Source organism: Clupea harengus, chromosome 9 (genome assembly GCF_900700415.2).
Source record: "Clupea harengus chromosome 9, Ch_v2.0.2, whole genome shotgun sequence".
Taxonomy (NCBI): Eukaryota; Metazoa; Chordata; class Actinopteri; order Clupeiformes; family Clupeidae; genus Clupea; species Clupea harengus.
The window spans coordinates 1287442-1305402 of record NC_045160.1 but is presented as its reverse complement, the minus strand read 5'-3'; the positions used below and the strand labels follow the sequence as shown (position 1 = coordinate 1305402).

The 17961-nt window shown below is 47.9% G+C and overlaps 1 protein-coding gene across 3 annotated transcripts in view; it reads left to right on the top strand.

The window, feature by feature from the left end:
* The window catches only part of fndc3a (fibronectin type III domain containing 3A), a 63161-nt gene that overhangs the window by 6952 nt on the left and 38248 nt on the right, over positions 1–17961 (top strand). For 2 of the 3 annotated variants that reach the window (XM_012830939.3, XM_031573003.2), the window contains exon 2: positions 650–800. In XM_012830939.3, coding sequence (XP_012686393.2) covers positions 690–800 — 111 coding nt within the window. In that variant the 5' untranslated portion in view covers positions 650–689. Of the gene's footprint in view, positions 1–649; positions 801–14586; positions 14724–17961 lie in introns of those variants that run through there. The other variant, XM_012830941.3, reaches the window with a different exon arrangement.

Below are 17961 nucleotides of genomic sequence, written 5' to 3'. Positions count from 1 at the left end.
GACTAACAAAGGCTTTCATTTAACCCTAAGGTTGACTACTGTAAGAGGCTATGCAAATGAATTCAAGGCTTCAGTACTGTGAACAGGACAGTCCAGCTGTCACAGCTGTTGGTGTGATTGTGTAGTATGTCTACCTGTGTGCAAGTTTAGTACATTTCTAGGGTGCTTTCTTTCTCTTGAGTGACGAAGAATTCATCCGTGCCCCGCATCGGTTATCTCCTGTCATGAAAAGAGTACCATGTTGGCCTTAAATACTAGATATCACATGAATGTAGGACAAAAGAATGCTCAGAATTTTCCGTCAGTGTATTCTGCAAACCAAAAACAATCTGGCAATTCACTAACTCTCACAACGGTAGACCCATGTGAACATCGATATAGCTGTAAAGTAAAACGGTGTGTGAGACCTCGGTCATGTTTGTTGATTGTTTGTTGAATTCAATTCTGTGTTTTCGGGAGAAAATGTACCTAGAGGGTCTTTTGAATATGATGCTCTTGAAAATGTGGTAGTCAAGTAATGTCGTGAAGTTAGTGGTGCCATACATGGCAGTTATACTATTGATCTCATAACAATGACGGTTATTGAGACTCATAGATCTGTGTGTGTGTGTGTGTGTGTGTGTGTGTTTGTTTGCTTGTTTATCTGCAGGAGCTGGGAGTGCCTGGTCCGTGGTGTGAATGAGGGAGCCATGGCAGACCACACCCCCCCACTGGAGTCCGGCCAGCTGCTTGGCCCCGAGCGCCCACTCCTCCAGTCGCCTCCACCCCCGCCCATGGTCAACGGAGACGGCCCACAGCAGGTATGACACTCCCTCTTCCTCTTCCTCAATGTTGGAATCTTTTATCTTTTTAATGCGCCTGTTTTTTGGCTGGTGTTGAATAGTTTGGAAGCTGGCCCTGTGTAGGCCCTTTGTTGTGAATCCCCTGTTATGTCTGCCTTGCGAGGCTGTTTGGAAACAAAGTCTTTTGCCAGAAGGAATATATATATATATGTGTGTGAGAGAGGAGTAGCATGGAGAGGTCATTTACGGTGCGCATTGAGGGATTTGAGAAGTTATTGTGAGTGAGCGAGTATAGGGACTCCGTCCAGCTGTTTTCTACTTGCTGGTGCCGTGCACAAATACAAAGCAGGGATTTCAGATTTTCGGGCACTGTGGCTACAGAGATGATCATCTTTTTTTTGGCTCAGGTAAAGCACAGCTGCAACTGCACTGTACAGAGTACAATAAAAAGCTTGAGCGAGTTCTAGTTCTAGTGACCTATCAAAGGGGTTCTCCATGATCTGTCTTCTGCTGCTTTTCCACTGGGAAATACACACACATGAATCATTTGGCCAGTATTCATTCATAACCTAGAAGGTTTGGTTTCGGGTACAGTGTCATGCGATTCACTAAGGTCATGAATCTGATCTGGGCTGAGAGTTCATGGGCTGCCTCATATAGGCCAATTCTGTGGTTCATGGAAGGAGAGGAGGAACGAGTCTGATCCACTAGACAGTTGTGATTACAACTGCATTTTGTTCATTTGTTGCTAAATCATTGCCTCATAGTTTGTGAAATGACTGTAATGTGAATGTAACTTTTGAGATTACTATTGCCTGTTATTCCTCGGTCATTCTGTCCACTAACTGATGAGTGTGGGAGACATTTTGGGCACTTTTCTGTGAGTCACAGCCCTATTGGCTGTTGGTCTGTGGTCCTCATAGCAGGAACAAGCTGGTCGCACCCCCTCCCCCTCCAGACACCCTCTTTGAGCCCTGATGGATGTGACACTGCGGCCTGACCCAAATGGGTTTTTCCATTTCTCATTTTTCTCAAGAAGCATCACATCATCTCATCCCTCTCCGTGACATCCCAGGGCTCACGCTGAATGGCACAAATGTGATCTCCAGCCGTGCATAGCGGTGGCAGCGGTTGACGTTGGTGTGCCAGGTGGTGGTAGAGATGGTAGACAGTAGTGGGGAAAAAAAAGGGGGTGTCATGGAAACCGGGGTAACTATAACCCGGGTCATGGCAACCTGGTGCGTTGCCATGGGGCTCCGCATCACGGAGCTCATGGCCTTGGTGTGACGATGGTTTTACATGGAGGATGGCGGGCTGACGCACTACTCCTCTGTCCTCACCACTGTTGCCAGCTGTCTGTTCCACTGTGAGGCAGGCCACTGAAGGGCAGATGTCTTCATGCCCCCCCACACACCCCCAACTAGGGCTGAACGATTAATTGCATTTGCGATTTAATCGCGATATGATAGAACGCGATTTTCTAACCGCAACGTTCGCGATTAAAAAAACGTGGTCACAAAAAAAAAAAAAAAAAAAATTATAATTTTTTTTTTTTTTTAAGATGGTACATTTTGCACACAGTGTTTAAAAAGTGCATGCCTAGTGTTTATACTTAAAATTACTTTTTTTAATTACCTAAATGCACAGTGGCCACCGATTTGTTGTTCTTGTTTCTGTAATGAGCAGTTAAATAAAAATGTAAAATGTGGGAAAGAATATTTTACACTAAATGTATCTAATATTGTGTTGGTCATATTTAAATCATTCATCACGTTTTGTTGGGAAAAAAAGAGGATAAAAAAAAAAATCGCATATCGAATCGCAATCGCAATATTTTGGTAAAAAATCGCAATTCGATTATTTTCCCAAATCGTTCAGCCCTACCCCCAACCCCAACTCGCGCTGTCTAATGAAAGAATAACATGTAATTTAAAAAAAACTGACTAAGTTACCACGGCTGCTTTTCTCTGATGCAGAACAATATTTGTATTATTAACAATAAATAAATGTTTCAAATGTGGGTACAAATGTGCTTTTATGTCTTAGTGTTTAGATTATTTAGTGTAAAACCGCTCCAGCATGTTGTGTAAGTTTAATGTTAAGTGACTGTGACCGCTGTCATGATGGGGCCATTGAGAGTACTGGCATTTAAATGCTGCGCCTTGCCTTTTGATGGCTTACTGTAAAACCTAGGCAAAAGTGAGGTTTTGGCGTGAAAATATCAATGCATCAAACGCATAAGCCTTTTTTCCCCTTTGCTGCTATTGAAGTTACACTGTAGCTAATTAGCAAGCCTAAGCATTTAAAGGGCTAATCCTACGGCATATGAGTCATAATGTATACAGAGGAGCTTTTCTGATGTTTAGCATTCCGTTTCAATTTCGATCAGAAACTCCGTGAAACTCCCTCCCTATCCACCCACTGTTTCTTGGGCCTTAGCCAGCGACGGATGTGTGTATTTTAATGGAGCACGGTTAGCTTCTTAACCCTGGGCGTCAATCACCTTACTTCCCCTGTCTGAAGGTGCCCTCATGGCTCGTGGGTACTTAAAGAGCCAAAAAAGTGCACTGTGTACACACACACACACACACACACACACACACACACTTACCTTGCCTCACAAACCTCTCCACACCAGGCCTCAAGCTCCAATGCAACCCCACAGCATCATTCATTCATATGTTTTGTAGCCAAACACACACTGATGAGATGGGAGGCTGAGCCTCATGAAGGACACAGATCAGAGGCTCTCCCTGAACATGCAGATTTACTGGGATGCGGGAGGCACGGTGACGTGGGGCGCTGCGCTGCGGTGCAGTGCTGGCCCTCTTATTGGCTGACAGGATACAAAGAAAGCAAAGATTAAGACACTAAGCGACCCTTCCCTAATTCCCTCCTCCTCCTCCTCTCCTCCTTTCCTCCACACCTCCTCTCCTCCACTGCTCCTGTTTTCTGCCGCCCCCAGAAAGGAGTGTGAAGCCTTTGAGGAGTCTGATATGACTATGATTGTGTGATACATTCCATGTCAGGCATGCACAGCAGAATTAGAACTATAATTACCCTTTGCTGGTGTTAAAAGGGCAGGCCTGATGTTAATTACTCTCTCTCTCTGTGTGTGTGTGTGTGTGTGTGTGTGTGTGTGTGTGTGTGTGTGTGTGTGTGTGTGTGTGTGTGTGTGTGTGTGGTCGTTTGTCCATGACCATGTATGCCCGCTGCAGATCACACAGGATGTGTGGGTGATTCTCTGGGAGTACTGCATCAGATACCTCCTCAGTCTCTCTCTTTCTTTCTTTCTTTCTTTCTTTCTTTCTTTCTTTCTCTCTCTATCTCTCTCTCTCTCTGCGCATGTGTGTGTTGTGAGAATGTGACAGAGAGAGTAAATGCAGTGACGGCTGGGGTCCTCGGCCGAGTGGTCAGACACTGTGTGTGTGTATGGTGCTTGCAGAGTGATTCTGTGTGGGAGTGACAGTGACGTGTATCCATGGCGATAGCTGACCCCTCCATCGCTGACCTTTTGAAGAGCTCACACTCATCGTCCCTTGTGTGTGTGTGTGTGTGTGTGTGTGTCTCTGTGTGTGTGTGTCCTCTTTTTCCACATCACCACCTTTCTCTATCTCCTCCAATTGGCGCTCACATGATGCAAGTCCATGCACACACACGCACAATGGACTATTGCTTTTTCTCCCCTCTCAAATGAAGTGGTGAACATGACGTGCCATTCACAGTTTCCATTCATTTACATCATCCCCTCCTTGCCCCTGACCTTTTCTTCTCCTCCCCTCAATTTCTGCCTCTTTTTTTCTCTCTCTCTCTCTCTCTCTCTCTCTCTCTCTCTCTCTCTCCTCTGAACCCTAGGTGCATCCCATAACGTTATTTGCATACTTCCTCCGTCCTCGTTCCTCTTGTCCTCAAGCGCGTGCCCCAGAAATCGCTTGAAGTGTGACGTCATGAAGGATGTCTCATTTTTCTAATTGCTGCCGGGGGAGACGAGGAACGAGTAGTGCTGAGGGAGGCCAGAGGACCCGCGAGCGATGGAACACAAGCGCATCCTATAAGGAAGTCTTTTTAGAGATTGGTTTTATGAGTGCGTTTATAAGGCACGACGTGCCCTTTTGGTGCCTATGGGCAGAGACCTCACAATGGATGAGGTACAGCCCAGGGTGAAAATTCCCCTCCTCTTTCTTTCTTTCTTTCTTTCTTCACATCTGTCAACCCACAATTTAAAATAAGATGTAGCATGTTGTTTATGAACAACAATAAATGATCGGTCAAACATTCATACCGTGACATGAGAGCGGCAAAATATCACACCCCGTTAATAGGACTTGTTAGCAGAAAATTCTCCATGCTTTAGTGGATCTCAATGGCTGTAGTATGGTAGGCCTTCTATCTAGATTAATATTGTCTGCAATTTCCATAGACTTTGACAAAGAGACCTTATTAAATTCAGAGTTTGTTTACAATGTTGTAAGCTTTTTCTTGTACAACATGTTGTTTTTAAAAGGCCAGTGTATATAAATAATAATTGCTGGTGTGCAGTTGTCTTTCTTTTGCACGATAATAACTTGTATTGTACTGTTCTCTATTTAGGATGGAATTCATGTAACAACACATTTAGCCTGGTTTATGGATTTAAAAGGAGACCTTGGCCATTGTGATGTTAGCATTTGGCAAAATAGACCAAAGAAATTATGATGGATAATGAAATTAGATGGTAGATCCAAATCGGTACAAATCATTGAAACAACCCTAAAGGTTATTTATTGCCTCTCCGATGACAATTGCATACAGTAGAATTCATATTTTGATTTGATCTCAAATCCCTTAATTCTATATGCCGTCTAAAAACAACAGGTCCGTTAAATCTAGCAAGAGATGATGCTACTTGTGTCATCAGTAGTTGACGTCTCTTAAAAGTGATGCGTGAGACGTGCACTGCCCTCTTTCCTCCACATTTTGATCAGAGGGAGGGGCTATGATGTAATGAAAGGAAGGAAGCAAGCAAGCAAGCAAGGAAGGAAGGAAGGAAGGAATGATTGACAAAAGGAAATGATAACCACCCCATGTTGGCCTCTTCTCCACCCCCCCCCCCCCCCCCCCCCACACACACACACACACACACACACACACACACACACACACACACACACACACACACACACACACACGCGCTTCTCTTCACTGTCGTACCGTTTATCTTCACTGCATCCTGTCTCTTTTTTCCTCTCCTCTCTCTTGCTCTTTCTTTGTTATATTCTATCTCCCCTGACCCCTCCTCCCTCTCTCCTCTTTGTGTGGATGTGGAGCTGGGGATGAATCAATCATGTGGTTGTTTATCGATACTTTAGCTAATGGTCCAGGTGCCCAGCTCTACCCCCCACCCCCCCCTAAACATCTCTTGTAAACATCTGCTAGGATACGTACAGTCCCCCACACAAACACACACACAAACACACACACAAACACACACACACACACACACACCCACCATCTTGTGTGACACATTATACTCTGTATGCTTTTATATATGTGTTTGATTCTTATTCCCCCCTTTTTCTCTCGCTCCCTCTCTCAGTGGCCTGTTCTGTTTCATCTGTGGATGGGTTTTGACATGGTTTGCTTTGAAATGGGTGCTGCTGGCTTCTGGCCTTGTTTGCAGCTCTGTGTGTGTGTGTGTGTGCGTGTGCGTGTGCGTGTGCGTGTGCGTGTGCGTGTGCGTGTGCGTGCGGTTCCTTTCTGCCATGGAGCCTATTGTGCCTTCTTCTGAAGACAGATTAGAAATGCCAAGCCAGACCGAGAAAGCAAGCCTGTGCGGTAAATCTAACATAGAGGAGCAAATCGATGGTTCAGTCAGTAGAGTGTTTAGTGGAGACCTTGAGATCTGGCCTGTCTAACCATCAGGACTCCCAGACCGCACACCGCACACAGGTCACAGCAATGGACCCACAGTAGACCCGTGGCCACAGCCCTCTCATGTATTCCAGTGAAGCAGGGAGACTGAATGACTGAAGCGGATGAGGGACTCCAGTCCAGCCCTGGAGAAGGTGAACTGTGGGGATATTTGCAGATGTGGGTAGGTGTCTACACATGGAAAGGGCATTGTATTGGGGGGGTAGGCTAACCCCATGCGTCACAGACTGTCACCCTGCCAGCCCGTCACCTGAGTTATGACTGCGCTCACGTCTCCTATCGTAAATAGACACCCCCCGCCCCCGCATCCTTACAGTCAGACGTTAATCTCTTCTCTCTCTCTTTCTCCCTGCTCTTCTTTGTCATTCTAGCCCACCTACCCACCTCCAGGCTTCCAGTGCTTCTGCTGCTGCTCTTCCTTCAGCTCTCTCTCTCTCTCTGTCGAACTAAGCAACGTTACCATAGCAATGGTTCTCCCCCTCTCCTGTGGGAGTCTGTAACTTATCACCTTGTGGAATGGAGGGGGGAGAAAAAAAAGGAAACTGGCTGAATCCACCATGAGGGGGTGGAGGTTAATCTGGTGGTGCCTACAGCGACTGACCGCCCATCGGCTTAGTGATGAAGGCTCTGGAATCTTCTCCGCTCTGTGTCACTGATACAAAAGAGGCTCTTGATCGATATATGCAATGCACTATTCTACTGCTCCTTTCTCTTCCTAATTGCCCTCTGTAATCACCCAGAGCCACAACCAATGGCACTTATTGTGTGCCTAACCTCAGCCTCTTGGCCCAAACATTGGACCATATAGTTATTCCAGTCGCCCAGCATGCCCCCCCCCCCCCCCCCACCCAAACCTCTCTCTGAGCTCTGTGCACTCAGTGAGTCAGAAGTTGAAATTGGGTTTGGTTGTGAAAGACTACTGGCGGAGTGAGCATTTGCATGATCAGCTATATGCTTCGTCAAGAGTGGATGGGGACTACCTCGGTAGTGTTCCACCCTCACACAGATGTAGAGGCGTGGGCCGGGCGCGCGCGCGTCGCTCAGTCGCTCAAGCGTTTGTGACTACGCTGTGAGTGTGGGTAGGTTTGCACTGGTAGACTCGGTGTGGAGGATGGAAGACAGAGCTGAAACAGGCAGAGAAAGAGCGACAGAGGGAAAGAGAGAGGCGTGAGCGAGAGATGGAGCGTGCTGTGCCAGGGGACTCATGCTAACCGAATCAGGCTTTATTGGCCCTGCATCACTCACCCACCCACCCATAACTCGGCAGTGGCAGCACCACAAACACACTGTGTGTGTGTGTGTGTGTGTGTGTGTGTGTGTGTGTGTGTGTGTGTGTGTGTGTGTGTGTGTGTGTGTGTGTTTTTTTTTGGTGGGGGGTGGTGGTGTAGTCATTCCCAGAGCAGTCAGATGGATTTCATCTGTGTTTTGTTTTGTAAGTCAACAACGCCACACTGACGCAGCCAGACTCTACATCACCCACACAGAGAGGAGCAGGGCTCCCTCCAGCCTCTCCACAACTCACCCACCCCAGGCAGATCACACCTACCAGGTGTGTGTGTGTGTGTGTGTGTGTGTGTGTGTGTGTGTGTGTGTGTGTGTACTAAGCTGCTCTACAATACTTGAAGGCTGTCCTCATGTTATCCACTATCAATTTTGTATACATCATGTATATACCACCTTATGTTTGTTTTTCGTGTACATTTACCAAATGTACGCTAGCATACGTATCCTGATGCGTGTATGAATTTAATCTGCCATGTTTCTGACAACCCCCCCCACACACACACACACACACGCCTTTCTATTTCTACCTGGTAAAATTTAGTTGAATTTAATTACTGCTGCAGCTTGTGCTTCCGTACCACTTGTGCTTCCTCCATGCAGAAGCTCCCTTAGGCTGACTTGAAAGAGCGAGCGTATCCAGTGGAGCTGATAAAACTATAACGTTAGTCTAGAAGTTTCTTTTTCAGGGACTTGCTCATTTCTCTGTGTTTTACTAGAGAAGGTGAAGAGCAGATGGAAGCTGCTGTTTTAAGCATACGTTCATGTCACGTGGCATGCGTGTTTCAGTGACAGTGACCGTGACCGACACAGACAGTGTCTTTACCATCATAATGCGCGTTAAGAACAATGCGGTTTTGTTGAGAAACATGCCCGATTGTTTTCCGTGTGGTGTAAGAGACAGACAGAAGGGCAGTGTTTGTGACGGGTTTGTATTAGTATTAGTATTAGTCCAGGTTGTGTTATATTGGTGAGAAAGCAGGGAGGGAGGAGGCCTGCTGCAAATCACCTGTGGACACCCAACACTTTCCATAGTCTCAACTTTGTTTTTCTTCATTCTTTTTTCCTTTTTTCATCTCTTTTCCTTTCTTTCTTTCCTTCGCTCCCCCCCCCCACGCTGCCGTCAGCGTGTCTCCTGTTTCCTGTCAGCCCAGCTGCTGTGGGCCGCGGTAGGGCTCGGTAAACAATTAAAGAGGAACAAATAGTGCGAAACCCGAGCCCTGACTCACCGGAGGAGCGACGCGACCAGAGACGTCAGCGCTAACAGCCATGAACTGCCTCGGCCAGCAGGCCTGCCAGCCAACTAACTCGGCCCGTCTCCAGGGCAATAAAGCCTCGGCACTAACCACACCGCCGATGTTTGCTCATGCCCCCCCCCCTCCATGTTGCTCCCTTTTTTTTCTTTCCCCTTTCTCCTCCTAATTCATTTCTCTCTCTCCTCTCCTCTCCTCTCCTCCCATCCCATCCCTCTCTCGCTGGACCCTTGGGTCCCTGCCCAGAATCTGGCGAGTGTTTGTTTTTCGACATGTGTAGTCGTGGCAATGATTATGCCAATGACAGATGACGATGATGCCATGGCAGGTATTGAATTTCCCCTCTACCTTTTATCCCCCCCCCCCCCCCCCCAACACCACCACCCCCACCCCCCCTTCCTCTTGTCCTGGCGTCCGATGTCTCCACGGTGCCTCCCCCCTTCCCCGGTGACGCCACTGGCGCACCGCAGGCATCGTGTTATCTAAACTGGTGACGGTGGCTGGCTTGAACTTCTCACCCTCTTCACTCTTCCTCTTTCCTGGCAGTGGCGAGGTGTAGTGGCTCAGGGGTGGGGTGGCTCACTGCGCACACACACACACACACACACACACACACACACACACACACACACACACACACACACACACACACACCCCCTTTCCCTAACCTGCTCTACCTTCCCCTCGCCAGGAGTGTATCCACTGCCATGCCCTGTACCAGCTGGAGGAGAGGGCACGCAGTCCATGCCATGCCTGGGGTTTGGGTAGTTGTAGCCTCATCAGGAGGGCGGCGGGCAGCAGATAGGTGCCCATCAGAATCAGAACCAGAACCCAGGCCAAAGAGCCAGGGTTGAGGTCAGGGGTCAGGGGTCAGGAAGGGCTCCCTGGAGTGATACAAAGGGGTGCTGATCATTTGGGGTCTGATGCCCAGTGTGTACAGCCAGAGGTGTCGTCCAGAGGTGGACCATGACCGCACCGGTACCCTGGTGCACGCGGCTTTGGAAGACATTGGAGTGTATGTGTGTGTGTGTGTGTGTGTGTGTGTGTGTGTGTGTGCGCAGTGGCGGTTCTAGACAATTTTTACTAGGGGGGCCAAGGAGGGGCCAGTGTTTAACCAGAGGGGCACATCAAAATTATAAGATTTTTGTAACCAATAGTAGCTAGGTAGTCATATATAATAATATATAGTAATAATATAATAATTATAATAATAATATTATAATAGTATTGTTTTCTGTTTATAGTTTCTTCAAATTTAGACTTTTTAAATTCTAGTGGTTGGTTAGCTGGCGAACACGGTCATGACAACGAACATATCTTCATACAAAATTGCCCCACCAGAAATTTCGGGCTAAAATCGCCACTGCTATTCATACTAAAATCTAAGCATGTGCTTTTTTATGTGTTGTCTCCTTTAGGATTTGTTTTTGGCGGTGATACAATCGTGAATAATTACTGTGTCTTATCAAACCTAAACTGTCCTGAGCAAGCTAGCGACCTGTAGCTGATAGCACATCTAAATGAGACAGAAGGACAGCGATATTTGGAAAAGGCATTGATTATTGGCTGCGATCCATATTTATTAACTTCAACTTTATTTTGTCCCTTAAAGTCTGCAAAGCGTCTGCCACCAACTTTCTTTTCCCGACATTTACATGTATCTTGTACATAATCCATCCCCATACACCGGAGATTTCAAGAGTACAAATGCCTATCAATATGCAGTTGCAGGATGGGTGAACGACACCAAGATATGGCATCTGGAGACAAAAAATATGTATGTGATCACACAGGTCATGTAAGTAATTCAAACAGCGATTATCAACCGTGTTATTTTAGTGGTGGTTAAGAGTGCCAATATGGGCTAACGAGTTATAGCTAAAGCCTTTAGTAAAGGGCAAAACAGCTTGCTAGCTATTAGCACTCTAGCTTGCTCAGGAGAGTTTAGCTTTAATGAGACACAGTAATTATTCACGATTGTATCAACGTGTTGCATTTCACTTAACAGGTCAGTCATTCCCTAAATCTTTTGGAATAGAACAAAATTGTATTTCTGGGTTTCTTTGGCGACAGTTGTCGCATCCAACAGCACAACATATCCCGGGCATATGAACTTTCTGTGGGTTGTGACCGACGCACAGCTAGACTACTGTGTCCGTGTTGGACACAAATATGGCAGCGCTTAGACACAGTAACGTCACATGGTATCAATGAACATAGATATATATAAAGAGACAGCTAGCCTTTATATATATCTATGTCCATGAATAGTAGTTGCTGAGCTCTCATTCACCTACGAGCTCCACACCTGGCAGACTACAGTGTTTGGGTGCGCCGCATTCATTTACCCTTGTAGAACGTTGCGTCGCATAAGTTCCGCTTTTGGCGCTCGGGTGTAAAATCATAATAAAGAATTATTTTTTTTAGTTGGTCAGCACGGGGTGGCCACAGGGGTGGCCAGGGACATGTCTACGGGGGCACGGGCCACCCCAGGCCTCCGTGTAGAACCGCCACTGTGTGTGTGTGCATGTGTCTGTGTGTGATAAGGAGTTCGAGGCCAATGGTTACATGTCTGAAGTGAGAAGGAGGGGTCTGGGAGTGTGTGTGTGTGTGTGTGTGTGTGTGAGTACGTGGATGGATTGGTGCATGAGCTTCGAGTAAACAGTTTTTGGCCTCACAGCAGGAGTTTATAGATCAGGCCTTTTAGTTAGAGAATCAAAAGCAGCTTGTTGAAAACACAAGAAAAAAAACAAGATCGCATTTTCTACAATGCGTGCGTAGGGATATGCGTAATCGGTGCCGCACTATTTATGTCAACCTGCCTGGTTGAATCAAGCTTCCCTCGTGTGTGTGTGTGATTTGAAACGGGAGTGTGGTGAGTGTGGTACACACCAGTGGGTGGTCTCTCTCTCTCTCTCTCTCTCTCTCTCTCTCTCCCCTGGACTATTTTCCCTGACAGCACTTGGAAAGCAAGTGGAGTGGAGAAGTTTGTGATGGACAGAGAAGCTGCTGCAGAATCACGGGAAATGTTCTCAGCTAACTAGAACTCCACGCCAACCCCACATCGTGTGTGTGTGTGTGTGAGAGAGAGTGTGTCGCACACAGGAAGTAAAAGGAACAGTTAACAGGCAGAGGTGGTCCCTGTACACCCCCCCCCCCACCCCCACCCAGAAGGGGGCTGCTATTGAACTCCCACGACCTCATCACCAGCTCCCATCGATCAGTGTATTAATAGAAGGCGTATGACATGTCGCTGTGAATGGAAGAGAGAGAGAAAAAGAAGGGTGGAGATGGGTGTGTGTGGGGAGGGGGACGTCGACATAGAACTGCAGTTCAAAGCATGTCTGTTAGTTTGTGAGTGAATGAAAGTGTGTGTGTCTGTGTGTGTGTGTAGGTTTATAAGCAAGCACATGATCTGGGGTCATTTTGTCCACTCGTGGTTATTTTCCAGGCGAAAAGGGCAAAAAGTATGCAAAATCCCTACACTGCCTTTTTTCTGTGAAAAGAAATCTGTGGATTCTCTGTGCTCCGGGGGCTACAGCAAGGATTACAGACACATACAGACATGCTCTGCCTCCTTGTTCCACACACACACACACACACACACACACACACACACACACACACACACACACACTCTCTCTCTCGACTATACAGCGGGCTCATAGTCACGCTCAAACACAGAGAGTTGAGACAGAAGGATACAAACACATGATGAGATTTCAGCATCCCCTGTGTGAGAGGTAGTGACAAAGACGGTGAGGGAGAGACGGAGAGGCACAACAGTCTCACCTCAGAGCTCTTGTCTGTGGTCTCTCTCTCTATCTCTCTATCACTCTATCTTTTTTATCTCTTCCACGTCTCCCTCCCACCTCGCGTAGTCAAAGCTTGTGCGTTGCCGTGCCGATGTGAGCCGTTCCTCCTCGGTGGCAGCGCGCTGCGGACATCGCCAGAGCTTATTTGTTGAAGGGGTTGCCGTGGAGACTGGCAGTGGTGGTGAGGCAGAGCGAGCGAGCAAGCAAGCGAGAGAGAGAGAGAGGGAGCAGCAGCAGCAGCAGCAGGAGAGAGAGAGAGAGAGAGGGAGCAGCAGGAGAGAGAGAGAGAGAGAGAGAGAGAGAAACACGGTTTGTCTGCCGCAGAGGAGAGGAGACGGAGATAAAGAGAAGGAAGAGTGCAAACATGGGCTTGGTTCCCTGCCTCCTGTGACTCGACTTCCCTTCCCTCTCAGAGCCAGTTTTCTTCCTATCTCTGGCTCTCTCTCTCTCTCTCGCTCGCCCTCACTCTCACCCTCACACTCTGCTCTACCTTTCTCAGGCTGTGTCGTGCCAAACCGTGGGATTTGGGGTGCCCGAGAGCAGGCTAGGGTTAGAGAAAGGGCAGCCGCCGGGGGGTGGGGGGGTAAATCCAATAGGGAAAGGGGGTTCATTCGGGGCCCTGTGTGCTGGCCCCTGCGCCACCCCGCGTCCTCCCTCTCTGTGGAGCCTCCATGAGCACCAGAGGAGTGGGGGGAGAGGGCCGCCCGGACCCCCGCAACCAGCACCGCCACTACCACCCCTGCACAGGGTTGCAGCCGGCAGACCGCATTGACCCGACGAGCCCTGACCCAGCCAGCCGGCACCAGCGGACGCCGAGCTATGCGAGCTACAGTAAGTAACGGGTCCATCGGGGCTTTGGCTGGCAGCACGACCCAGACGAGAGAGAGCGAGAGAGAGAGCGAGAGAGAGAGCGAGCGAGTGAGTGAGTGAGAGAGACAGCTGCTGTTTGTGGTCGCAATGAGAGGGCAAAGTGTGAGCGTTCAGATGTGTGTGTGCATGCATGCACAGAACTTAGCGGTGTGTGTGTGTGTGTGTGTGTGTGTGTGTGTGTGTGTGTGTGTGTGTGTGTGTGTGTGTGTGTGTGTGTGTGTGTGTGTGTGTGTGTGTGAGATCTGGTTTTAGGGGAAGAAGGAAGCAGAGAGAGAGAGAGAGAGAGAGAGAGAGAGAGAGAGAGAGAGAGAGAGAGAGAGAGAGAGAGAGAGAGAGAGAGAGAGAGAGAGAGAGAGAGAGAGAGAGAGAGAGAGAGAGAGAGAGAGAGAGAGAGAGAGAGAGGGGAGGGGGGCAGTTGAGGAGAGAAAGCAAACGCACACACACACAGAAATCCCTGCGACAGTCGGCAGTGCCTTGACTCTAATTCAATCAGACCACCCTCAGCTACCAGTACTCCCCCTCCTCATCCCAACCCCCCCTCCCCCTCCCCCACACGAGGGCGTGTGAGCGCCTGTGTGTGTGTGTGTGTGTGTGTGTGTGTGTGTGTGTGTGTGTGTGTGACTGCGCGCGCAGGCTCACGCCTGGCTGGTGTGCTCTGGTGGAGGAGGGAGCGTATGAATGGGAGTAGCAGCGTCACACAGACACACAGACGGAAGTAGCGAGCGATGGCCGCGATCGCAGAAGCCCTCCACCAGAACCCCATGCCGTGGCACTCGCGTTCCCACGACGGTTTCTTCCACCGCAAAGCCGAGGTAACTGCGCACACACACACACACACACACACACACACACACGCTCTCACACTCGCACACACAGACTCGCAAAAACCACACGCACAGAGGAAGAGGCACGTGGACTTTAAAATGTTCTCTGCGCAGCTGTTGTCAATGCTAGGTTGTTATAAGGTGGCAGAAGAACAGATGCTCAGCTGATGGGGACGGTGTTCGTATTATACCGGATGGTGTTGCCATTGTTTGCATTGTGTCTGCTGCCAAGCTGCTTTGCAAGTGCTTGTGTATGAAAGTGTGCGTGTTGTGTGCGTGCGTGTGTCTGTGTCTGTGTCTGTGTATGAAAGGGAGGACGGGTGTCTTTGGAGCATTTATTAGTGCAGAGGTGACGGGCTGCGGTGTAGTGATCTAGTGGCGTTGTGGCGGTGTGGCCCCTGGCGTACTGTAGAGCTCTCTCCCCCCCCCCAGTCATGCTCAATTACTCCTCTTACTGTAGCCCAGAGGAAGTCACAAGTCAGAGTCGGAGCCTGAGAGTGTTGCTTTGTGGAAATACGCATTTGTTTCTGGGGTCAATTATGGTAGCTGTATGAAGTTAGTAGTCTATTTCAATGTTCCTCGTCTGATGTGACTGAGCAATATTGCCCATGAAAAAGAGATTCCAATTTAACTGTGGAAATTTTAAAGGTAGAGTAAAAGGTTCTTTTCTCAGTGAAATGTGGGTATTCTGAGGGGCTGATTTCCCTGGAAAAGGGAAATTACTAAATGCCTAATTTTCATCTAGGAAACCACCAAAGCCACAACATGCGTTGCAGGTGCAGCTGTCTTTTCGGAAGTGGTTTATTGGATGTTGACTCAGCCGTTAGAAATTTCAACTCAAACTGCCATTTTTGCCGAGACACGAGTAAAGAGACTGGGGGGGGGGGGGGGGGGGGGGGGGGGGGGGGGGGGGGCGGCGGCATGTGGTTGACATTTTGTTATGCTACTGCTGCTGTTGTTTACGCCAGGGTTGTGGGCTTGTAAATGGATTTGGCTTGACTTCTGTCCAGAAGCCAAATATACCCCCACAGTGTTGCGCCTCTGTGTCTCCCTCTCTTCTCTCCCCCCCCTCTCCATCCCTCTCTTCCTCTGCCCTCCGAGTCTTAATTCATCTGGATCATAGAAATTGAGCTTGATTTGAGGCCGTAATCTGCCGTGTGCCAGGTTGTGGTGTGTGTGTGTGTGTGTGTGTGTGTGTGTGTGTGTGTGTGTGTGTGTGTGTTATGAGTATTCAGGGGTCTGGGCTTTGTTGTGGGGGGGGTGTGTGTGGGGGGGGGGGGTGTTATGAGTATTCGGTGGTCTGGGCTTTGTTGTGGTTGTGTGTGCCGCTGATACAGAGCAAGCTGTCTGCTCTGAAGCTCCCATCAGAGGGCAGCTGTGGACACGCACTCTGGATTTCACACATCCACAACACACACCCCCCCCCCCCACCCACTGCATACACACCACCCCCACCCTCTCTTGTTTGCGGACTACCAGAGTGACGCGGACTGACGTCAAGAGACGGAGGCATCTCTCTTCCTTTCCTCTCTCTTCCTTTCCTCTCTCTTCCTTTCCCCCCCCCATCCTCTCTTCCTCCTGAGGTTTCTAGAATGCGCTGTGAAGACAATGCACCTCTCTGGCCATGGTGATGACCCTCTTACTCAATGGAGTGCCGGCTCAAGGGCCCGTCTGAGAGCCACAAGGTTCTGCCGTGACCGCTCTCCCGAGGCTTCTTCGTCGCCAGCTCACCCCCACCACATGCACGCACACACATATACACACACACACGCAGAGAACCGAGAACCACTCATCATTCTAATTAAGGAACCTAGCATTAAGGTTTGAAGGTGCAGTGTGCAGGATTAAGGGGTATCTATTAGCACAAATGGAATATAATATTTTATAATTATGTTTTTGTAAGTGTATAATCACTTGTAACTATAAAACAATGTGTTTTCGTTAGCTTAGAATGAGCCCTTCATATCTACACAGGGAGCAGGCCATCTTCCATTGAGCCCCTGCCTTGTTGCGCTGCCATGTTCCTACAGTAGCCCAGAACGGACAACACTGGCTCTAGAGAAGGCCTTTTGCTTGTTTACGTTGAAGTGGCACCTTGAATTTGGTGTCACTAGTCAAAGACAAAGAAGAAGAGAAAAGAGGAATCGGTGGTTGCTGGTGCTGGCTAACCATTTTGTGTTGTGAAAATTGTATCAACCCAAATGTTTAAAAATGGAGGATCATACTTATTATTTAGCACAAGCGTGAAACCTAGTTGTCAAGTGAAAACATGAAACAAAAACGAAATTGAGACGAGCGATAACAAGGAGAGACGATGGTGTGCCCTTTCCCAGATGAAAATCGCTGATGAGGGACACATGTTTTTTTGCTGGACAGTTAATTTAGCCTTAGTGTGCTTTAGTTATCTTGGCCTTTTCCCCCGTGTCAATGATGAAAAATATCACATTTTTGTAATTTTACATTACAAAACTAGAAATGATCTTTGTTATTTGGACCCAGAGGACGCAGTGCCCTTCCGAAGAGCAGCCCACAGCTGGAAAAAATGCAATGTTCAACAAAACCAAAAAGCTTCCATGAACTGTAAATTCCATGGACTGAAGTTTCACCTATTCTTTTACAGTCATAATAAATAAACACAATTTCTAAATATCCATTTAAGGTAACCTCATAACTCCACATATGGCTACTCGATGCGGTCATAGAGGATGACTTCATTTTAGAAGTAGCTGACAGACACTGTACGTTTTCCTACACGCTTGGAAAGAAAGAAGTGAGGGAGGAAGAGTCAGCACTCACCGTAGATGCCACTACATCCTACAGACTAGACCTTTAAGGTTGAAATCTTTAGTTAAATCTACTTAGTTTTTACTATATATTTATTTATAATTAGTCAGTAATACCCGCTTTATTGCTGCATTGGAGACTGACCCTAACAAAATGTCTACATCGCACTCCAATCTAATTTCTAATCACACTTCTGCAAAACACAAAAACAAAACAAACACTCTCCACCACTACCCCAACTCGACAAAGCATCGACCCAGAAAAACAAATCCAAACAAGATGGTCTGTTTTTGTTTGATTATTTTTTTAAATTTTTTTACAGCAACACATACGCTTCTTCTGACTTCAGTGGTGTCGGCCCCTGCTAGTGGTTGTATCTATTTTCTGCATTCCCGCGTGTATTTTTAACAGCAGGAAGTTTGTAACGGCTGCCATGATCCCG